The sequence below is a fragment of the Oncorhynchus kisutch genome, unplaced genomic scaffold (genome assembly GCF_002021735.2).
Source record: "Oncorhynchus kisutch isolate 150728-3 unplaced genomic scaffold, Okis_V2 scaffold3966, whole genome shotgun sequence".
Taxonomy (NCBI): domain Eukaryota; kingdom Metazoa; phylum Chordata; class Actinopteri; order Salmoniformes; family Salmonidae; genus Oncorhynchus; species Oncorhynchus kisutch.
In genome coordinates, this window is record NW_022265911.1 from 3525 (window position 1) to 28664 (window position 25140).

Genomic DNA, 25140 nt, shown 5'->3' on the forward strand with positions numbered 1-25140 from the left:
AGACAGTCTACAGAGCAAGGTATCGCTTATTTTACAGAATGGTGAAGCAGAGCTTGAACAATTTGTTAAACTGCTAGAACGCCTTGTACAGTCAAATTTAAACGTGCTAGCAGATAGGACCCTCGAACTTGTAGTACAATTAGTACGACAACCACAAGGGGGCGGGGGTCAGAGACGAAAGCTCGAGAGTTTAATGCAGTCCGAAATCATAAGCAATAAAAGGGCCTATCTCATAAACGTTCACAATCCAGGTAATAAGCTATGTTTTGCCATAGGTTTGGCCCACTTACTCAGCCCCGGATGTACGGATCAAGCCGCGTTACATAAAGCTCTCGAGCTACAAACTGCGGTGGGTCTCGGTATACAGGATGCTGTGGCTTTCTCAGACATAGTCAAATTTGAAAACTTTCTGAACATCAAGATTGTGGTTTTGTACCACAGTAGGGCTAATGACGCTCTCCTCAAGTTCCAAAATATACCCGAACCACATCCTAAGACTATGTACTTTTATGTGCAAAATGAGCATTACTATGCCGTAACTAACATCACAGCCTTTTTAGGCGCGCCATATGTCTGTCCAGCCTGTCATACCGGCTACACACGCATGGGGGGGCACTCGTGCCGTTACAACTGTTCAGTATGTCTGGATAAACATTGCCCTATGCAGCCGCTAAACTTGACCCCCTGTGCGGATTGTCACCGCACATGTCGTTCGGCCTACTGTTACGAAAAACACAAAACTGAAACATGGCATCCCAAGGCATGTAATCTGTAAGCAGTTGTGACATTAACAAGAAATGTCCAAAATGTCATTGCAATTACAACCTTAAAATAGATAGCCCTAAACCTCATGTTTGTGGAATTATACACTGCCCAATCTGTAAAGGTCCTTTGAAAAGCAGAGACGCGGAAGCAGTTCAAGAAGTAACACATGAGTGTTACATTCAGCCCTTGGCTGAAGATGAACATACAGAGAAATATGTGTTTTATGATTTTGAGACAACTCAGCAATCAGGGGTTCATTTGCCTATTTTTGTGTCAACCATGACTTTCAAGGGTGAAAAATGGTCGGCCGAGGGACCCGATTGTGCCCGACTCTTTCTAAAACATTTTAGAAAAGCCCAGTACAGAAACTTCACGTTTATAGCTCACAATGCTAGGGCCTATGACTCCTATCTGCTTCTGAACCCTTTGATACAGCAAGGCGTGGCACCCAGTGTCATAGCTCAAGGGAGTAAAATATTATGCTTTGTTGACCCCGCCTTCAAACAGAGATACATTGACAGCTTAAGCTTCTTACCCATGAGATTGGCTCAAATGCCAGAGGCCTTGGGTTTTGAAAAACTCTGTCAAAGGCTATTTCCCTCATTTCTTCACATCTGAGGAGAATCTACATTATATAGGATCTTATCCAGCCCCCGAAATGTACGGGTGTGATCAAATGTCTCCCAAAGAGCGTGAGAGATTCATGACATGGTACGAGACCGTAAGACATGGCACTTTTGATTTCCATAAAGAGATGGAATCATACTGTGACAATGACGTTGTTATACTTCGTGAAGGATGCCTCAGATTCAGAGAAGAGGTAATCAAAGATGCGGGCATTGACCCCTGGAGCTGTACAACTATTGCATCAGCGTGCATGAAAACCTATCGTACACACTATCTAACTCCTGAATCTATAGCTATCCCATCGCCAGACAACTACCGACGCCAATTCAAGGCCTACTCTAGTGGTTCCATTCAATGGTTGGAGTACTTGGCCCAGGATAAAGATATTTTATCCAACATGCTTTGAATCGGGGGGAGAAGGCTTTTGGGCCTTACCATGTAGATGGATACACACAGATTGACGGGGTTGAGACAGTGTATGAGTACAACGGTTGTTTCTTCCACGGTTGTAAATTATGCTTTGTCCCCCACACCTTGTGTGTCCTAACCCAAAAGACTTTTGGGGAAATGTACCAAGAGTTTCAAGACAAACTGAATTCTTTAAAGGCTACTTACGGGTTAAAAGTTGTGGTTTTGTGGGAGCACGAATGGACAGCCCTCAAAAAGGCAGATCCTAGTGTTAAGGCCTTCCTTACCCATTATGACCCTCCAGAGCCCCTGGAACCGCGACAGGCCTTGTTTGGAGGCCGGACCAATGCTTTGACATTGCGTTATGTAGCTCAACCCGACGAGACAATAGGCTATGTAGATTTTACATCCCTATATCCTCATGTAATGAGTTCCTCATTCTATCCTATAGGGCATCCTGAAATTATTCACAGCGACTTTGACGAACCCCAAAATTATTTTGGTTTAATCAAAGCGACTGTCTACCCTCCTAGGGGGCTGTTTATACCTGTGTTGCCTTACAAGGGTCCTAAAGGAAAACTTTTCTTTCCCCTTTGTCGCACATGCTGTGAAAACCACAACCAGGAAAACCCCTGTGATCACACAGATCAAGAAAGAGCCCTGACCGGTGTATGGGTCACTGTAGAATTCTCTAAGGCTTTAGAGAAGGGGTATCGTGTGGCCAAAATCTTTGAAGTGTGGAACTTTTCCAGGAAATCAGACACACTTTTTAAAGAGTACATCAAAACCTTCTTGAGATGCAAGCAGATGGCTTCAGGCTATCCTGCATCGGTCACAGATCAAGAAAGTAAAGACCAGTACATTCAAGACTACCATGACAGAGAAGGCATACTTCTTGACCCTGACAGAATAGAGGTCAACAAAACCAAAAGAAATGTGTCGAAATTGTACTTGAACTCCCTTTGGGGGAAATTAGCGCAGAGATGCAATATGCTAACAACTTCGATCATTAAAGACCCCGAAGAATTTTTGGAATTTGTTTTTTCGGACCAATACGAAATTTCACATTTTTCCTTCTTGAGTCAAGACATTGCCTTGGTGCAATGGAGGCGCCACCAAAAGTGGGTTCTACCCCCGGGTAATGTAAATGTGTTTCTTGCCGCATTTACCACAGCCTATGGCCGCCTTGAACTGTACACCCTCATGGAACAGCTTCAGAGGCGGGTTCTTTACCACGACACAGACTCTGTGGTCTATGTAAGCAAACCGGGGGATTGGACCCCCCCCACTTAGCAACTATCTTGGGGGTTTAACGAGTGAACTCGAAGAGGGTGACCATATTACAGAATGGTCCTCATGTGGTCCAAAAAGCTATGCTTTTAGGACTAAAGCCAATCACGTGGTGTTGAAAGCCAAAGGCGTGACTCAAAACTATGAAAATGCACCGCGTGTAAACTTGGAATCAATCACGCGCTTGGTCGAGGGGTTCGTAAAGGACAAGAATAGTGACTTGGAGATTTTGAGCTCCTACAACAAAATAGTGAGGGATAAAAAGGGGTTCCATCTAAGAAACGCACCACTCACTAAAAGATTCAGGGTAGTCTATGACAAGAGACAGCTATTGCCTGACGGTACCACATTGCCCTTTGGCTACTGACTTATGCTACAAGCCCCAGTGTGTCTTAAAGCTTAAGATATTATGACTGCTGTCGAGGGTTTTGACCCCCGGCTACAATTGCCTTTTTCAGCATTAATTGCCGGCCCTTCAAACAGTGGCAAAACTTTTTTTGTAAAAAGTATTTTAGAGAATTCTGAACATGTGTTATCTCAAAAGCCTGACAATATTGTATGGTGTTATTCATGTTACCAACCTCTGTATGATGAATTATTGAAGACAATAAAAATCAAGTTTGTTGAAGGAATACCCGATTCTCTGTCTGATGATGAACTTCTCCCCCCACATGTAAATAATCTGCTGGTTTTGGACGATATGCTATTTGCTGGTAGCGAACACCCTGAAATTGCACGAGCTTTTACCCAATATACTCATCATAGAAACCTGTCCGTGCTTTACTTGGTCCAGAATGTGTTTCACCAAGGTAAAAATAGTCGGACCATTAGCTTGAATGCCAACTACATGGTATTGTTTAAAAATCCTAGAGACAAACTGCAAATTAGCACTCTAGCTCAGCAGATGTACCCTGGACGGAAATCATACTTTATGGAGAGCTATGAGGACGCTACCAAAGAGCCATTTTCTTATTTAATCGTGGATTTAAAAGCAAATACTCCAGAACACCTTAGGCTACGTACAGGGCTGTTTCCGGGGGAGAGGCCTGCTGCATACCTTCCTAAAAAGTAAACGCTATGTCTCTGCGTTTAAAAAGAAACCTCCCCCTCTTGAGAAGGCTAGTAGGTTCTACAGCTAAAGAACGGAAGGCCATCTTGGGTCGCTGTTCTTCAGATCTCATATTAGCCCTATGTGAGATTGCTTTGAATCTTCTCAAAGGACGCATTCCACTCACCCTGAACCAATTGAAAAAATTAAGGAGACAAAAGACAGCGATCAAACTCTTTGCCAATAAAAGGGCCAGTCTTCAAAAGAAAAGACATAGTATACAACAGTCTGGGGGTTTTCTTCTACCTTTACTCAGTATAGCCGTGCCCTTCATCACCAGCCTTATTGCGGCCAGACGTGGTGGTTGAACACGTGGGTGTGATGGCCACTAAAATGTACTTGGTGCCTCAACAAGAGTTGGATAGACTTAAAAAACAAATGCAGGGTCCTGAAGATATCAGACAAACAGCGGAAAATGATTTGGATACGGCCATGAAGGATGTTTTGAACCGAAAAGGATTGAACCCCTATGATAAGATTCAAAAATACACAAACCTAATGCAAAGGTATTTGACTCGGGTAAAGCAAGGGGAGAGAGAGACTAACCATTTAACCCTTTCCCTACCGGACCCTTTAACAGATGTCGAACCTAACGATAGCCATGCCCCTGTAAGGCCTGTACCGTCGATCTTACCTAGTGGCGATAATATGTCGGGTGAAGCTCAAATGCCATTTGAAGATAAAGTTATGCATGACCTACTGACACATGTGCCTTTACGTAACAGGAAGAATGTTAAATACATTATGAACAAGATAAAAGACTCAAAGGGGATAGCTGCTTGGAACGACTCTGGAGAGTTTATCCTTCAGGGCTCTGTGGTTAGGGGGTCCCATATGCAGGACTTGCTTAAAAGTACCACGGCTGCCCACAAGGTTGCTGATGACCGAAGGCCTCCCGGCTGGCGTCAGTTTCTTAAGGCCCTGGCAATCCTCAACATCCCCCTCTCCGGTGTACCCAACCATAAGCTTCGTCAACAGATTCAAGCTTTAAAACAAAAGCCTTCAACGAGATACAGCACCCCTAAAGATGCCCCAACGACACCGGCCCCATATGAAAGCGATGATGCTAACTCATTTACTCCCATGAACGTCTCAGGACCTTTTCCTAAACCCGATCTCTCGGCGTGGTTAGACTTTTGAAAATGACTTTTGAATGACTATGATTAAATTCAATAAATTTTTTATTTGAAAAATAAGCAAGTTAACATTTGTGGCATTCTTGAAACATATGACGTGAGCATACGCCTTGATTACGCGTTCTTAAAGGACACACATTTGAACACTTTTGATATTTTCTAACAAAACAAGATACAAGGTTATCATTACTTCTTAAATCATCCTTATAAAGAGACATAACATCTTCAAAAGAAACTCCCCGGGCTCTTTGGCACAGGTAAAATACACAGTGGTGACCGCATGTAGTGGAAAGGTTATCTTGCACTTGTTTGATGTTGTAGTAGATCTTTGTACCGTTTAGGGTCAAAAATCTTTAATAGATTTAGGGAAATGTGAAAAACCGGGGGGAAAGCCATAGGAATCAAAAAAAGTTGAGATTTTTCGTCCACCTTCCTGTTCTAATGTCATAGCTAGCCAATGTTCACCAGGCATGTGTTTAGGATGGGTATTGACAATAAACATTGCAGGCCTCTCAGACCATATCTCCATAGGTAATTCATCACAAGCCAACACTCCACAAAATTGTTTTCCAATCAAGCGGCTCATGAGCCCGTCCAACTCTTGGGTATTCATGTCTTTGTTCAAAGGTCCTTAATAATAATCCACTAAGACCTGTCTTCGGGCATTCACTTCCAAGATTGAATCAGAGCATGCGTAAACAATCATGCTAACTGTACAGGCTAAAGGTGTACGGAAACGCATTTCCAGCCTGAGGTTACCTTGGGACACCACAGACAGATTTCCTGAGGTGTCATCATCAGGTGATAAATTGAAAGCATACAATGTGTAACCCTCTGCAAAATCATTTCTGTCAATAGGTAAAGAGAGATCTTTTAGATGTCGCCCTGTAGCCAGGAATAGATTGTAAAATTCTCGCACAGATATGTTGTTATTAAATTGTGGTTGGAAAGCCTTCGCCGGAACCTGACGTCCGTCCTGACAGAGCGCTACATACTCTGCATTGAAGTGCTGAAAATTAAAGGGGTTTTTATCTAAACTGCCCGTATTAGAGGCGTGATCAACCAGACCTATAACCACATATCTAGGTAAAGGGCCTAGAAATAGGTTTTCTTGACTGCAGATTCTACTGCCCACAGGTATGCTAAAGGTTTTCATGGTAATTCTTTGGAGAGGGTAAAGGGCATTTCCTTTCATCAAAGCATGTGAGTGACCCAGGCGCACGGCCGGAGATACAGATACTTTTTTAATAAAAAGGGTTGCCCCCAACACTTTCAAACTAAAATCCCCGTCTTGGGGAGACATCAGGCAAAAATCATCCTTGGCCCTGGTTAATTTTAATCTTAAATCAACCGAATTTAAGAGTAACCGTTCTTGAAAGAAAATGTCAGAGTGTATAGGGCCTAGCAAATGAAACTCTCGAGATTCGGCGCAGTAGCGAGCTCGTGCCGCTAGTCCTTTGTTTGCACCGGTGGAAGGGTCTGTCGATTCCATAGAGGCTCCTGCAGTATCCTTGCTAAACAGCCCGGCGCTAAATTGGGTTTTGAGAGTGTCTTCGGAGTAGTTTAGTAAACACTCCATGATGGCTCTATAAGGGTATGTAGCGCTGCTTTGACTGATTAGGCGTTCACCCAAAGTCACATCAACTTGGGAGAAAATGGTGGCCAAGGGGTAATTAATGAGACTCACTTTGGCATCGTCTGCAATATTAGACCCATCTCTTTTGGTCACTTTTAGACGTAAATGCACCAAGGTGTTGTTGAGGTCCAGATAGTTGTCACCATGGCCTGGTATGAAAAATTCGATAGGCCCGTTATCGGTAATAGCAGAGAGAGGGGCTATCTCCACATAACTGGATCTATCTATTGAATGCTGCGTTAACGGTGCCGTGAAAAGATCAAGTTCTGTCTTTATAGCTTCAGAGGACATTCGATGTAAAAGAGCCATGTCACTTATTCTTTTAGAAAATACTTCCTAGTATTCTTTTAGCCTGTTTTGGTACAGACCTCCTCACTTTACCCCGTCTTTGACTTACTGAGGTTCTTTTAACAGTTAACCGCCGCTTTTTAGGTGCAGGTCTACGCCTTAAACCAGGAGGTCTCTTTTTTGGCCTTCGAGACAATATCATAAGCCCCGAGCCTTCTTGATGCTCCACCTCTGGTGACGCCCTTCGGGTCATAGCATTGGCTACAACCTCACTTACTATATTTTTAGCCGCTGATTTTAAATGTGGTTTGGCTATGCTGAAGCCTCTCTTCATAAACGGTAAAACCATCCTGAAGAGGTTACGGAATATACCTCCTATCCCCGAACCATACATTGTCGGCGCTCCATGATATCCTGGTAGTCCATTACCCACTTGATCCACATAGTATGAAACATAACGGTTAGGGTCGAGCTGATGGAGCTCCATAACCCTTTTATTTGTATTATGTTTATAAATATAATACAGCTATTATATATGTAGAGAGGTTTTGGTGGGTCTAAAGTGGAGTTTTACAATCGTTTTACCATAAGTAAATTCAATGTTTTCGTTCTGATCCGTTTTAAGCTCAACCAGAATGTTTTCAATATAGTTCTTGCTGACATGTACGTAGTGCGGCTTGTCATAATTGACAGTGACGATGTCCCCATCCTTGCCGTCTATATGAACTGTTCGCAGGAGGGGGACACAGCTGTCTCCGACCCTTTGATAGGTTATGATGTCGGTATAGACAAATATGTTGTAAAAGCCTGCATGTATATCCGCAGGGAATGGGAATAATTTATCGTTCACATACGTCCATTTATTGGGACCCATCCCCAACATGTAGGATAAATTACCGCTGGTCTTTATACCTCCGTTAGCAGGCCCTGAGATTTGTATCCTTTTATGGATTGGATTGTAGAATAGGAATATTTCCATCTTGTTCAGGGTTAGGTGTTCATTCAACTCTGAGACGATCCTGTCGACGGTTCTATAGAAACCTTTTTTAAGCTTAATAAGTTTCGCAGGTTCCGAGAACCTTTTGCAATAAAAATCACGGTCCTTAGCTTTGATATTATACCAACTATGGGGGTATGTAATCTCGCTGAGACCTACTTCCCAAGCCTCTGATAACTCTATAGGCTTTGGAAAATTGGTTGTATACTTCGAACTCTGATTATTACGATATATCTGTGCCGACGCATTACTGGGGAGAGTCAGGTAGAAGCCGCTGTGTTCCATGATGCCCAACTGTGTACACGCGAATGATGCGCTAGTTATCATGACTAGGGGTTTAAATTAACCCCCGTTGCCTCCACCACATCCTGCTCCAATACCCAACTGTTGAACTTTTGAGGCCAGTTTTTCCAGCGGACCAGCAACCATTTTTTACCCTTTTCTCTCTTCTGATCTAGAATCTCCTCCACGTGAAAGACTTTGTCTTTACCCAACTGGACCTTCTGTAATTCCTTCTCATAAAAAGATCCCTCTATAAGATCCCCGTCATAATCTTTTAATTTGTAGACCGGCGGAATGCGTGGCAGACATTCGGTAACGGTAAACAACTCCGAGCTAAAGCCTTGTTCGTATTTTTTGTCGAAAACACCCCTCAACTTTGATATACGCACCAAGTCACCCACTAGGAATTTAAAAGTCATTTTTTTCTTACGGCGAAGTGGGAACAAACCATACATATTTTTAAAGACTTGAAAAGAGTTTTCCGAAGAGACCTCCGAGGGCTTCATACGTATAGTCTTATGGTAGCTGTGGTTGTAACCGTTTACTAAATCCTGAACTATGTCTGTATATCGGTTGGTGTTGTGAGCTGTAAAATAGCGCCACATCCGCTCTTTCAAAGTCCTATTAAAGCGTTCCACAACCGAAGCTTTCAAATCAGAGCCTGTAGCAAAATGTACTATATTATACTTATTCATTAGCTTCTGAAATGTTTGATTAAAAAATTCTTTTCCGCCATCCGTCTGCACTTTCTTGGGGGCGCCTCCTGCCTTCAAGATCGATTCAAAGGCCCTGGTCACCTCTGCCCCGCTCTTATTTTTTAACACCCTTACATAGGCTAATTTAGAGAAAATATCTATAACCGTTAGCATGTAGCGATTTCCATCATTTTTATCGGCAAGGGACTGCATGTCACATAGATCCGCCTGAAATTGGGATAATGGATGCGTAGAAAAAACTCTATTTCTTGGAAAATGTTTTCTTACAGGTTTATGTAGAGTGTAGGCATCTTGCTCTGATAACCATTCATTCACTTTAGCATCGCTTAACAGACTACCTGTTTCTTCGACTATAGCTCTCTGTAAACGCTCTTTACCCCCATAAGACCCGGGGTTAGAGGGATTATAATATATGTTTTTCAACAGCTGCTCAGCCATCCTTCTTGCCTCTCTGAGGTACAATAACTGTAATGAGCCACTTTCATATAACGACAACATTTCAGTTTGTGAATTTTTATTTTAAGAATGCAACAATTATTACGTATACAGACAATTCAGGATTTGTTGCAAGATACAAGTCCCCGTTTTCTCAACAATCACAGCATGCAACACCCTGTATATATTGTTTAGATTTACAGGTTTGTTTCGCTGAATTTTTAAAACACACACGTCTGATATATAAGTATATAAACAACAAATATGATACACATTCACATTAAAGGGTGGTTCAAACAAATAATGTAAAATCTTAGCCAAAGTTATTTCTAGTTCTTCAGAATCCTCAACAAGCCTTGATACCATATGTGACCATTGTAAACTCTCGCCCGTATGTCGGACATGTTTCATGATTTGCTCCATTTTTAACACACGCTCTACAATAACCCCTGTATTGTGGGTTGTGTAGAACTTTACATTGTTCACTTTATTTTCAATAATCTGATGCATAACATTTGTAAGGTCTCTCAAAAGAAAAAATGTATTTATTCGCTCAAACATCGTAGACACATAGTTACCCATAGCTCTAAATAAACAAAATGTCACTCGGTCTCTTGGGATTTATTGAGCCAGAAAAGCATCACATCAGCCATCACAGCTTCCCTGTATTTGTTGTCGTCCACCAGGGTGTGTCGGATTTCTTTGAGTTTCTCATGGATGAAGAGGGCCTCCTTCAGTTCATGTAGGAAGGCTTCGGTTACCCCGTAAACTCTAGGGATAGACGGCGCAATACCCATAGACTCCAGGGCGATGACCAGCGCTGGTATAAAACGGCAGGACCACAGTCTTTTCACCAGCTCCTCAAAATGATTGAAAAAGTAGTATCTAGGAGGGTCGTAGAGGCAAGGATGACGACGCTGGCTGGGATGATTGATCTCACAGCCGATGCATTTTTCTCGTATATATTCGCCAATCACCACGTTTAAAAGTGTAGCTACAGAGGCCTTGATTGTATCCACAAAAACAGTACTGGCCACCCCATCAAACACATCCTCAGGCTGGGTAAATGTCGGGGGTGTCACGGGTCTTGCCAGGGGTGCGTAGAGTGTAGGGCTTCGTGGCATAGAGTCTTTAGTGTCGGGCCCCCATGACGTAGTGGCTTCCTCGTAGATGGTCTGGAGATCCATGGTGTATGCTGAAATGAAGAACTGTCTGCTTTTTTTCTTTTTATTGTAGAACAAGGCCCTTGGGTATCTGGGGGGGCGGGGTTAAAGCATCCGCTTACTTAGTTTTCTTCTGACGCTGTATCTTCTTGAGGCTCTTTTGCATCGTAATCTTTACGATTCGTATATATTATGCACTTCTTTAAATGAACAAGGCTCTGACGCTGTTGGCTCTGTACAAAGAGAGCATCCAACGGTTGCAACATTTTCAATTCCAGTACATCCCAACTGTTAAAAGGAATAAGCAGACGCAGTCGGGTATCCCCAGTCAGGCCACCACCCCTAAGTTTGTGGTTTCGGATTGCCTCGGTGCCGATATAGAACTCCACGCTGCCGCACGGTCGGCCATTCTTTCTTTGTATTTTCACCCTGTGAAATATTTGTCCTGAGGAGTCCGGGGTACCTTCCCAACGGGTCTCGTGGCCCGTGAACACACTATACCCCTTGGTGATAAGGCTCAGTTCAGGACACACAACCTTGCGAAAAACCGACCAGTCTTCAACACCATATTCCAAGCCTACAGTCTGGTCTGTATATTCTTCTCCTTCATCTACCGTATAGAGGGTCACTCTACAGGCCAGGTAATCAAACCGATACCCCCACTGCTGGCCATTAGACATCAACACTTGATCTGTCAGAGCATTTGTTGGCGGTATTTGGGTTCTATACACATTTAAAAAACGTTTTTTTGGCGCATCATATATTGCTGGTTGATACTTTGCCCTTGCTCTATGGGCAACCCGAAGGCCTGTTTCAGTTGTTACAGTCATCACTGCTTTGGTACCGATCCCAAATTCCATGGTTATTCTTAAGATCTTGTGCACTCTTAAACAGGTATTGTTCAGCGGCTTTATAAGGGGCCTTAACCAACCCAAACCGTGAGAAACAGTAACAGGTTGACCTGACACATGGTCACTTACTCAACCCAGGGCATGCACCCTTCTACATGACATAGGGTCATAAATCATTACATAGGGTCATAAATCAGGCTTGGGTCATCAATCATTAACGGCCTGTCAAAGGGACCCTTACTCACCCCATAGCCCCCACCTAACCAGGCTTGTCTATCAGGCTTGGGTCATCAATCATTAACGGCCTGTCAAATGGACCCTTACTCACCCCATAGCCCCCACCTAACCAGGCTTGCCTGACCAGAAGACATGCACACGTCATCACTACATAGGGTTCACATAGAGTTCACATAGGGTCATCAATCAAAATTTTGACCCGTGACATCTACTCTATTCTCTCTACCCAGATCTCAACATATTGTTATAAAAAGACATAGAATGTTTGTTTTACATAATAATAATAAATGAATATTACTAATGTAACCCACTGTAAAGACTGGGTTCAGTTGATTGTGTTGCACTGCTCATGTCCGCGTTCTGGAACTGTCCGCGTCCCCGTACAGAACAGTCCGCGTCCCCGTACAGAACTGTCCGCGTCCACGTTCGGTGTGGCGCCAAGCCGGTTACGCGCAGAGTGGACTGAGGTGATCTTGGGGAATAACGACGGAGTTTGTTACAGTGTTGAGACACCGAAGTTTATTGTTCAATTAGCTTTTTGCTTTACGGTCAGGGACAGTATGAGTGTAGCCAGATCCTTTTCACTCTCTATCCTTGTTTCATTTTGTGTTTCACCGGATTCATCATCGAGATGAGGGACAGACGAACGACCTGCGAGCTAGTCGGTACAGCTCGGTAAGCTAGCTAGCTACTCTACCAGCAGCATCCTAGTTATCCTAGCTAGTCGGTACAGCTCGGTAATCTAGCTAGCTACTCTACCAGCAGCATCCTAGTTATCCTAGCTAGTCGGTACAGCTCGGTAATCTAGCTAGCTACTCTACCAGCAGCATCCTAGTTATCCTAGCTATTCGGTACAGCTCGGTAAACTAGCTAGCTACTCTACCAGCAGCATCCTAGTTATCCTAGCTATTCGGTACAGCTCGGTAATCTAGCTAGCTACTCTACCAGCAGCATCCTAGTTATCCTAGCTAGTCGGTACAGCTCGGTAAGCTAGCTAGCTACTCTACCAGCAGCATCCTAGTTACCATAGCTACCACTACATCATCACCGGCTGTCTGCATTTCTTGTGGACCGATGGAGCTCCCCGGTTGTTTCTTCCACCTGTTAAATCCCGGTGAGGCTTCTCCCTCTCTCGTTGACGGATGCTGGCTACCTCTGTCCGGTTCTCCTCTCTTCACTAGATGGACGGTAACTTTAGTGTTTAAACCCTCTGTGTCCAAGGACCAAACTTTTGAATATTATTTTCAGGGCGCCTCAATAGCAGGTATTGAACCCCGGGTAAATAATCACTAGTCAGAACCTCAACCTCAGTAAACATTCATTATAAAAATCATCTTAATATCTGATATTGTGAGTAAACAACCTCGAGAGTGCGTCTTCCAGCCCTCCAATAAATTACATCATTCAACCCTCCCGGTTAGTAAATTTACCTCAACATGCCCCCGGAGAAGGCCGAGTAACGACACCAGCCTTTTAGCGGGGCTGACAGACTGACTACAACGCTCGCGACGCTAAATGAATTTAGTTTTTAAAAATGACACACTGCTCGCGCCATTAACTAACGTCTGGAAGTCAGTTCTATTTGTGAAACTCTTCTTATGTTTCCCCATCTGAGCTCAGAGTAGATGAGAGATGTAATGTTTGTCTCTGTTGTGTTGAAGTCCAATCAAGCAGGAGAGACCAGCCTCCCCTGTTCCCAGCTGTGTGTCCATGAAGAGTGACCAGTCTATGATTCTACCTATACAGTTTGGAGAGGGAGACTTTTCTACTGAACAAAGGTAAGAAGAACTCATGGGTCCTGGTCAGTGAGTTAAACAACACTGTCTCTAGTCATTTCTCCTCTCCCACTTTCCCATTTATTGTTGTTGTTTTCATAATCCATAGGCTCATCCTTTTATCCAATTTCATAGTCCTAAAACAATATTAAACAAACACAACATTCCCTGTGTGTGTGTGTGTGTGTGTGTGTGGTGTGTGTGTGTGTGTGTGTGTGTGTGTGTGTGTGTGTGTGTGTGTGTGAACTCCCTGGATGAGGAGATGTAATCTCATGTTTTGTCCACAGAAACCAACAGGGGAGATCAGAGTCAGAGATTCTCAGTGGTCAGTCTTCCCAGAGTCATCAAACAGACCTGGCCTCCATATTCAGTGTATGTGGTCCTGTTATGTACATTTGTTTTTGTTTACCTCAAGTAAAGTTGATCTGTCAATCATTCATTAATGTGTTAATGAGAAAGCATTTATTCTCTTGCTTAACTCATTTACTGAATTTATTCCAGATGCTTGAAGAGAAAATGATGACATTTGTGAAGAATGAGCTGAAGATGTTCAAGAGGATTCTTAGTCCAGAACTCCCAGATGGCTTTGAGAGTCAGAAGCAGGATAAGGAAGTGGTGGATCCTGAAGATGAGCAGCAGGAGAGCAGTGCCAGAGAGGGGGCTCTGAAGATCACACTGCACATCCTGAGGAAAATGAACCAGAAGGAGCTTGCTGACACACTGGAGAAATGTAAGATCTGTCTTCCTCATGTTGAATGGTGTTTTATAACATTTAAAAGCTGTAGCTAAAGTACAGCTAAAGTAGCTGTGTAACTCAATGATATTGTAGCAGCCTTAACTAGAGGTCGACCGATTATGATTTTTCAACGCAGATACCGATACCGATTATTAGACGACCAAAAAAGCCGATACCGATTAATCGGCCAATAAAAAAAAATAAAAAAAATGTGTTTGTAATAATGACAATTACAACTGAATGAAGACATTATATGTACCAGACCAGTTAACCCACTGTTCCTAGGCCAGTTAACCCACTGTTCCTAGACCAGTTAACCCACTGTTCCTAGGCCAGTTAACCCACTGTTCCTAGGCCAGTTAACCCACTGTTCCTAGACCAGTTAACCCACTGTTCCTAGACCAGTTAACCCACGGTTCCTAGGCCAGTTAACCCACTGTTCCTAGACCAGTTAACCCACTGTTCCACTGTTCCTAGACCAGTTAACCCACTGTTCCTAGATCAGTTAACCCACTGTTCCTAGACCAGTTAACCCACTGTTCCTAGACCAGTTAACCCACTGTTCCTAGACCAGTTAACCCACTGTTCCTAGACCAGTTAACCCACTGTTCCTAGACCAGTTAACCCACTGTTCCTAGACCAGTTAACCCACTGTTCCTAGACCAGTTAACCCACTGTTCCTAGACCAGTTAACCCACTGTTCCTAGGCCAGTTAACCCACTGTTCCTAGACCAGTTAACCCACTGTTCCTAGACCAGTTAACCCACTGTTCCTAGGCCAGTTAACCCACTGTTCCTAGGCCAGTTAACCCACTGTTCCTAGACCAGTTAACCCACTGTTCCTAGACCAGTTAACCCACTGTTCCTAGGCCAGTTAACCCACTCTTCCTAGGCCAGTTAACCCACTGTTCCTAGACCAGTTAACCCACTGTTCCTAGACCAGTTAACCCACTGTTCCTAGACCAGTTAACCCACTGTTCCTAGACCAGTTAACCCACTGTTCCTAGACCAGTTAACCCACTGTTCCTAGACCAGTTAACCCACTGTTCCTAGGCCAGTTAACCCACTGTTCCTAGGCCAGTTAACCCACTGTTCCTAGACCAGTTAACCCACTGTTCCTAGGCCGTCATTGAAAATAAGATTGTTCTGACTTGCTAAATAAAGGTGTTAAAAAAAAACTGCAAAAAACCAAAATTTCCGATTTCCGATTGTTATGAAAACTTGAAATCGTCCCTAATTAATCATCCATTCCGATTAATCGGTCGACCTCTAGCCTTAACACAACACCTAGTGACCTCATCAAGTAGCAGCAGGGATGTGTTGTGGTGATTAATTTAGAGAGAGAACATTAATAATACCATCAATAATATGATGTTTGTAATGCATTATGAAAACATTTACACATTTATACAGTCAGTTAAGAGAATAAATTATCATAATTAAAATCTGTTACGGGAATTAATATGTTTTAATACCCAATTAAATTAAACACTCTGTCCACTCCTAAGAATTTGTAAGACTCTTATTTCTGATTAGTACATATACAGTAACATAATAGTATTCTGATTAGTACATATACAGTAACATAATAGTATTCTGATTAGTACATATACAGTAACATAATAGTATTCTGATTAGTACATATACAGTAACATAATAGTATTCTGATTAGTACATATACAGTAACATGATAGTATTCTGATTAGTACATATACAGTAACATAATAGTATTCTGATTAGTTACATATACAGTAACATGATAGTATTCTGATTAGTACATATACAGTAACATAATAGTATTCTGATTAGTTACATATACAGTAACATGATAGTATTCTGATTAGTACATATACAGTAACATAATAGTATTCTGATTAGTACATATACAGTAACATAATAGTATTCTGATTAGTCAGTCCTGATTGAAATGTATACATAATTAGTCATTATTGATTAAAAAAAAACTTTATAACAGTCCTACAATACTGTAGGCCTTAAAACAGACGTAATATTAATATCCTCTGTGTTATTTCTTCATTCAGATGATCTTGCTGTGATTTGCCAACGTGAACTCAAATCTAATCTAAAGAAGAAGTTTCAATGTGTATTTGAGGGGATCGCTAAACAAGGAAACCCAACACTTCTCAATAAGATCTACACAGAGCTCTACATCACAGAGGGTGGAACAGGAGAGGTCAATAATGAACATGAGCTGAGACAGATTGAGACAACAACCAGGAAACAAGCAAGACCAGAGACTGCAATCAAATGTAACGACATCTTCAAACCCTTAACTGGACAAGATAAACCTATCAGAACTGTGCTGACAAAGGGAGTCGCTGGCATTGGAAAAACAGTCTCTGTGCAGAAGTTCATTCTGGACTGGGCTGAAGGAAAAGCAAATCAGGATGTCCAATTTGTATTTTCATTCCCTTTTCGGGAGCTGAATTTGATGAAAGAGGACAAACACACTTTCATTGAACTTCTTAATCACTTCTCAATGGAAACCAAACAATCAGGAATCTCCATCTACAACAAGTACAAAGTTCTGTTCATCTTTGATGGTCTGGATGAGTGCCGACTGCCCCTAGACTTCCAGAAGAACAAGATCTGTTGGGACGTCACAGAGTCAACCTCAGTGGATGTTCTGCTGACAAATCTCATCAAGGGAAATCTGCTTCCCTCTGCTCTCCTCTGGATAACTACCCGACCTGCAGCAGCCAATAAGATCCCTTCATCGTGTGTTGACCAGGTAACAGAGGTACGAGGGTTCAATGACCCACAGAAGGAGGAGTACTTCAGGAAGAGATTCAGTGATGAGGACCTGGCCAGCAGAATCATCTCACACATAAAGACATCAAGGAGCCTCCACATCATGTGCCACATTCCAGTCTTCTGTTGGATTTCTGCAACAGTCCTTGAACACATGCTGAAACAGAAGAGAGAAGAGATGCCCAAGACACTGACTGAGATGTACACACACCTTGTGGTGTTTCATACCAAACAGAAGAATGAAAAGTATCTTGGGAAAGAAGAGACAGGTCCACACTGGAATAAAAAGAGCATTCTGTCACTGGGAAAACTGGCTTTTCAACAGCTTGTGAAAGGCAATCTGATTTTCTATGAAGAAGACCTGAAAGAGGCTGGCATTGATGTCAATGAAGCCTCAGTGTACTCAGGATTGTGCACACAGCTCTTTAAAGAGGAATGTGGGCTGTACCAGGACAAGGTGTACTGCTTTGTTCATCTGAGCATTCAGGAGTTTCTGGCTGCTGTATATGTGTTCCTCTCATTCATCAACAACAATGAGAATGTAATGGATGAACCTCAATCAATGTCCAGGAACTTTTTCTTGAGGATTAAACAAAGGCCTAAAGTTACTGTCTACAAGAGTGCTGTGGATAAAGCCTTACAAAGTGAGACGGGAAACCTGGACCTTTTCCTCCGCTTCCTTCTGGGCCTCTCACTGGAGTCCAATCAGAAGCACTTACGAGGTCTACTGACAAAGACAAGAAGCAGCTCACAGAGCGATGAAGAAACAGTCAAGTACATCAAGGAGAAGATCAGGGAGAATCTCTCTCCAGAGAGGAGCATCAATCTGTTCCACTGTCTGAATGAACTGAATGACCATTCTCTAGTGGAGGAGATCCAAAGATACCTGAGATCAGGAAGTCTCTCAAAACCCAAACTGTCACCTGCACAGTGGTCAGCTCTGGTCTTTGTGTTGCTGACTTCAGAAAAGGAGCTGGATGTGTTTGACCTGAAGAAATACTCCAGATCAGAGGAAGGTCTTCTGAGGCTGCTGCCAGTGGTCAAAGCCTCCAGAGCTGCTCTGTGAGTAAATAAAATTACATTTAAGAACTAATCATCAGGAAGAAATATTCAGTTTATACGATAGTATACGATTCTAGAAGACAGAGGATGAATCTATATGTTTGAGAGAAAAAAAACAAATGCATCTACTATTGTCCCTCTACACTACTGGTGTTAAATGAACAGTGTGTTTGTGAAGTCATGATGATCTCTTTGTCAGCCTGTCAGGCTGTGGAGTCACAGAGGAAGGCTGTGCTTCTCTGGTCTCAGCTCTGGAGTCAAACCCCTCACACCTGAGAGAGCTGGACCTGAGCTACAATCACCCAGGAGACTCAGGAGTCAGACTGCTCTCTGCTGGACTGGAGGATCCACACTGCAGACTGGAGAAACTCAAGTATGTAGAGGGTTTATGTCAATGTTCATATCAGACATGTTTGACTTATCAGGCTGGTTAAGACAAACATTCTGACCACCACTTGGACAAAGTTATATGCTGACTGTGAGTCCAGTGTGTGTCCTGTTAGTGTCCTGTATCTGTCCATTGTGTTTGGCCATTGTGTGTGTCCTTTTACACCAACAGGACACACACACACACTGAACACACATAGGACACTAACAGGACACACACACACACACACACTGGACACACATAGGACACCAACAGGACACACACACACACACACTGAACACACACACACACTGGACACACATAGGACACACACACACTGGACACACATAGGATACCAACAGGACACACACACACTGGACACACATAGGACACCAACAGGACACACACACACTGGACACACATAGGACAACAACAGGACACACACACACACACTGGACACACATAGGACACCAACAGGACACTCACACACACACTGGACACACATAGGACACCAACAGGACACACATACACTGGACACAATATGTTGCTCATTACCTTCCACAGCAATAATCGTTTCACCACAGGGGTGTTGTGGTTAACTAACTGGATATTCAATGTTAATTTCACATATCAATCACAATTAAAGGTTAATTGTCCTTCTACATGGACATTCTACTTGTTAAATAAACAGTGTGTTTTTAAAATCATGATGATCTCTTTGTCAGGCTGTCAGGCTGTCAGGCTGTCTAGTCACAGAGGAAGGCTGTGCTTCTCTGGTCTCAGCTCTGAGGTCAAACCCCTCACACCTGAGAGAGCTGGATCTGAGTAACAATGACCTGAAGGATTCAGGAGTGAAGCTGCTCTCTGCTGGACTGGGGAATCCCCACTGTAAACTGGAGACTCTGAGGTCAGTATTATCAGATATGAAAGCACTTTATCTATGTAGTTCTCCCATTTGAAAAGTCGTAATTATTCGGTTATATTCACTTATAGTGTATTAAAGTAGTCATACGTTTAGTATTTGGTCCCATATTCCAAGCCTGCAGTGATTACATCAAGCTTGTGACTCTACTAACTTGTTGAATGCATTTGCAGTTTGTCTTGGTTGTGTTTTAGGTGATGTTTCCTAATAGTTTCCTAATAGAAACTGAATGGTGAATAATGTCCTGTCATTTTGGAGTCACTTCACTTGTATTGTCAGTAAGAATAGAAGATGTTTCTGAACACTTCTACATTCATGTGGATGTTACCATGAGTATGATGAATAATCAGGAATGAATCGAGAATAATGATGAATGAGAAAGTTACAGAGGCACAAATATCATACCTCCTCTGTTATTGGTAATGGTGAGAGGTTAGCATGTTTTGTTGTAGTCTCTGTTATTGGTAATGGTGAGAGGTTAGCATGTTTTGTTGTAGCCTCTGTTATTGGTAATGGTGAGAGGTTAGCATGTTTTGTTGTAGTCTCTGTTATTGGTAATGGTGAGAGGTTAGCATGTTTTGTTGTAGACTCTGTTATTGGTAATGGTGAGAGGTTAGCATGTTTTGTTGTAGCCTCTGTTATTGGTAATGGTGAGAGGTTAGCATGTTTTGTTGTAGCCTCTGTTATTGGTAATGGTGAGAGGTTAGCATGTTTTGTTGTAGCCTCTGTTATTGGTAATGGTGAGAGGTCAGTATGTTTTGTTGTAGCCTCTGTTATTGGTAATGGTGAGAGGTTAGTGATGTTTTGTTGTAGTCTCTGTTATGGTAATGGTAACTTTCTCACTCATTATGATTCATGATTCTTTCATGATTTTTCTTAATCATGGCTTCATCAGGATTCATTTATTATTGTTTAGAAACATGTTATCTACTCTCTTAGACAGAAAAGTACTCCACTCATCATCCACCATTTTATTATTGGGCAAAACACAACCAAAAACACAACCAAAACAAACTGCAAATGCAACCAACGAGTTAACGACAAAAAACTACATTTTTGACTATTTTAATACACTATGAGTGAATTGTTCAGAATACTTAAGACTTCTTCAAATGGGGAGACTGGAAACATAAATTGTTTTCATTTTTAATAGTGAAACACATATGTCTTAAAATACCCTCAAATTAAAGGTGACATTATAAACTGTCACCTCATATGAAACATTTGATCTGAAATCCAAAATGTTGGAGAACAGAGACACATTTGAAATGTTAGTTTCACTGTCTAAATAGATATGGTGTGGACTGTATACTCAATACAATCTAAATCTGATACCTCACTGTCTAAATAGATATGGTGTGGACTGTATACTCAATACAATCTAAATCTGATTCCTCACTGTCAAAATAGATATGGTGTGGACTGTATACTCAATACAATCTAAATCTGATACCTCACTGTCTAAATAGATATGGTGTGGACTGTATACTCAATACAATCTAAATCTGATACCTCACTGTCTGTCTTCTGCCTGATACTGCTTTTTAAACTGGTCTGGTCAGTCTACTATAATATTTGTACTAGACATGTTTCTATCTGCAGGCAATACTTTGATCATTTGTCATTTTTTATGATGATACACTATTTTATGAATAGAAATGGAAGGTTTCAGGACACTGATATATCTGAATATGTTGAAAAAATATACTGCCACTATTTTCACCACCAAAGAATATCAGTGTGATTTTAATATGATTTGACTCTTTGCAGGTTGTCAGGCTGTCTAGTCACAGAGGAAGGCTGTGCTTCTCTGGTCTCAGCTCTGAGGTCAAACCCCTCACACCTGAGAGAGCTGGACCTGAGCTACAATCACCCAGGAGACTCAGGAGTCAGACTGCTCTCTGCTGGACTGGAGGATCCACACTGCAGACTGGAGAAACTCAAGTATGTAGAGGGTTTATGTCAATGTTCATATCAGACATGTTGGACTTATCAGGCTGGTTAAGACAAACATTCTGACCACCACTTGGACAAAGTTATATCCTGTGTGTGTGTGTGTGTGTGTGTGTGTGTGTGTGTGTGTGTGTGTGTGTGTGTGTGTGTGTGTGTGTGTGTGTGTGTGTGTGTGTGTGTGAGTTCCGGTGTGTCTCTAAATTACTGTCTGTTCTTCTGCTTACCGCTACAGTGTGGAACATGGTGGAGAGTACAATATGAAACCTGGGCCTAGAAAATGTGAGTGTTGACTGAATGTTACTAAGAATAAGTCTTAATTCAAGTTAAGTCAAAGTCAAAGACCACCATCATTACTGACTTGGTCATATTAAATATCAGCTGTAGTTCTACAGAAGCAGAAATCAGGGACACCAAAGTTTACAAAGAGTTGATTTGACAATGTGTGTGTGTGTGTGTGTGATACATAAGAAATGTGTGTGTGTGTGTGTGTGTGTGTGTGTGTGTGTGTGTGTGTGTGTGTGTGTGTGTGTGTGTGTGTGTGTGTGTGTGTGTGTGTGTGTGTAATTAATGTGAATAAGTGTGTTTTATATTACCATACAGTATAACATATGATCATTCAACAAGTCTCAAGTTACCTTAACTTCTCCTTTTGATACCTAGAAACATCTACATTAAATGAATTCGTGAAAAGTGAGTTAACATTCTTATGTGAATGATGATGATTTCTAATATTGTGTCTGGTTTCATCCATCAGATGTCTGTGATCTCACACTGGACCTAAATACAGTAAACAGACTCCTCTCTCTGTCTGAGGAGAACAGAAAGGTGACATGTAGGAGAGAGGAGCAGCCGTATCCTGATCACCCAGAGAGATTTGAGGACTGTAGACAGGTGCTGTGTAGAGAGGGTCTGACTGGGCGCTGTTACTGGGAGGTAGAGCGGAGTGGGAGAAGGGTTGATATAGGAGTGACATATAAAGGAATCAGCAGGAAAGGAAGGGCTAATGACTTTTGTCTTGGATACAATGACACGTCCTGGACTCTTTTCTGCTATGACAACAGTTACATTGCCTGTCACAATAATAATCCCATTGCCATAGACGTCCGCCCCTCCAGCTTCCACAGAGTAGGAGTGTATCTGGACTGGCCAGCCGGCACTTTGTCCTTCTACAGAGTCTCCTCTGACACACTGACCCACCTGTACACATTCACCTCCACATTCACTGAGCCCCTCTATCCAGGGTTTAGGGTTTGGTATGAAGACTCCTCAGTGTCCCTTTGTCAAACACAACTTGATGTTTCACTCTAATCAGGGTCATGTTCAGTAAGACACAATGGAGCAGCAATGTAGAATATCTCTCTAGTGTGTAAACCTCTCTATCCAGGGTGTTTGGTATGAATATCTCTCTAGTGTGTAAACCTCTCTATCCAGGGTGTTTGGTATGAATATCTCTCTAGTGTGTAAACCTCTCTATCCAGGGTGTTTGGTATGAAAAATGTGTAGTAGCATTACTTTAAATGATAGGTGTGTACAATCGTGTTACTCTGGTTGTATAAATGGTTGTTTTCACATAAATCTGTACGTAATTCACCACGGCTGTCCACATCTCGTGTTACTCTGGTTGTGTAAATGGCTGTTTTCACATAACTCTGTACCTAATTCACCACGGCTGTGCACATCTTGTCTGTTCCGAACAAAGTCTCTCCTCATCCTCTATTCTAAGAACCAACAGTTCTTGGTTCTCGTAAGAGAACACAGAGGATTCTGAATAGTTGGCCACCTCATCCACTAGATATGTGTTGGTTCGACACATTGAGTCAGTTGTGGTGGAACCAGCCATGACTAAGCATTAATAGGTTTACTATATGAGACCTCTGTTGGTTTCTGTATGTCAGAGCTCTTGGCCCAACACTCAAGAGTGTGGTGTCGACCAGCCTCATTATTGCAGGGCTCTCAACGAATCACTTATGGGTGCAGTGATTCAGGGCAGGTGGAGCTGTTATGAGCCCCAAATCTTTACCAACATAAATCAAATCCCACCCAAAAATGGTGGCTTGCTTGTTTTGCATGTTATTTTGGCATTAATATGTGACACACATCAGTTTGCAAACAATGTAATTTTTTATAATATATGTATCATTGAATTAATAAAGCTCTATAGAAACATGGTTGCTTGTTTGATTTCTTGAGTAAGGCAACTCACAAAAAGCAGGTGTTTCAGCCCAGCTCAGTGCTTTTTAGTGGTGGTGGGGCGAGCCAGCAGAAAATACAAGCGTTGCGCCTTGATTGACTCAGTGTTCTGTCACCCATTGGTGAAACTACGTCACCTCCAAGTCTAAGGGGAGACCTCGAGAATTCTAGCCCCTTGGGTGTTGCCATAGAGTTACATTAGAAATGCCCATCCAAGAAGGCTCAAAGTCATTGGCCACAGATAAAATGACGTCAAATCACATATGTACAGTAGCTTTGTTTGGACTGATCATGTCAACATCATACCTTCAAAATCTTAGCTAGCAAGCTAGACAGTCATCATCATGAATCAAGTCAAAATCTACTGGCAAATCATATGATGAGAAATAATAGACAAAACATATCGGTGCCCATCGGCCATTGGACATAAACACAACGAGTTGGAAATAGCAAATTTAACAACTGTTTTCTATGCTGCTGCATAAATATTGTAATATGCCAGGGAGATATGTATACCGTAGCTAAGAAAGTAATACTAAGTGTATGTTGTGTAGTAAGATGTTAGTAGCCCATGTGCCTCACCCTAATGATTCAGTCTTTTTACCCCTCTTAATTTCACCTACTGTTCTGACTTGGTGGTGCACATGTAGCATATAATCTGTTTTAGAGAAATGTAATCATTGAATATTGTAAGAGCTTTCATTGTCTGCTTATATGCCCCCATTATTTATCCTACTGTTCTGACTTGGTGTGCAGGGAGAACACTGTAAGAACGGCCCACATTGTGAATTCTGTCGCTGTACATTTAAAAAATGCGAAACAAATAATTATAGTGACTACGTCCGTCCTAGCTCGCTCATTAATGTCTTAAGCAAAATGACAGATTGCCTCTTATCCGCTTGTGGTCCCCTTATGCCATAGATTGTACATCTCAATTGTCATTAGAAACCACATTTGTTTAAGCCATATCAGATATGTTTTTTTTAAAGGCAGTAAATGAGGCTGAATGACCTGTTTCGCTGCCAGACAAGACTCCGCTGATAGCCAGGTGTAGCAGTGGTAAGGTGTTGGGACTCTGCTGATAGCCAGGTGTAACAGTGGTAAGGTGTTGGGACTCTGCTGATAGCCAGGTGTAACAGTGGTAAGGTGTTGGGACTCTGCTGATAGCCAGGTGTAACAGTGGTAAGGTGTTGGGACTCTGCTGATAACCAGGTGTAACAGTGGTAAGGTGTTGGGACTCTGCTGATAACCAGGTGTAGCAGTGGTAAGGTGTTGGGACTCTGCTGATAACCAGGTGTAGCAGTGGTAAGGTGTTGGGACTCTGCTGATAGCCAGGTGTAGCAGTGGTAAGGTGTTGGGACTCTGCTGATAACCAGGTGTAGCAGTGGTAAGGTGTTGGGACTCTGCTGATAACCAGGTGTAGCA

General features: G+C 42.3%; 1 protein-coding gene across 1 annotated transcript; it reads left to right on the plus strand.

Moving 5' to 3' along the window:
* The first annotated feature begins 14053 nt into the window (after positions 1–14053).
* LOC109893079 (NLR family CARD domain-containing protein 3-like) lies at positions 14054–23693 on the plus strand. Its single transcript, XM_031821362.1, has 8 exons — positions 14054–14326; positions 14357–14444; positions 16492–17731; positions 17792–18283; positions 19384–19557; positions 21343–21516; positions 21758–21804; positions 22280–23693. The coding sequence occupies exons 1-8, from the start codon at positions 14102–14104 to the stop codon at positions 22831–22833; spliced, it is 2994 nt and encodes a 997-aa protein (XP_031677222.1). The 5' UTR covers positions 14054–14101; the 3' UTR covers positions 22834–23693.
* Positions 23694–25140: the final 1447 nt, after the last annotated feature.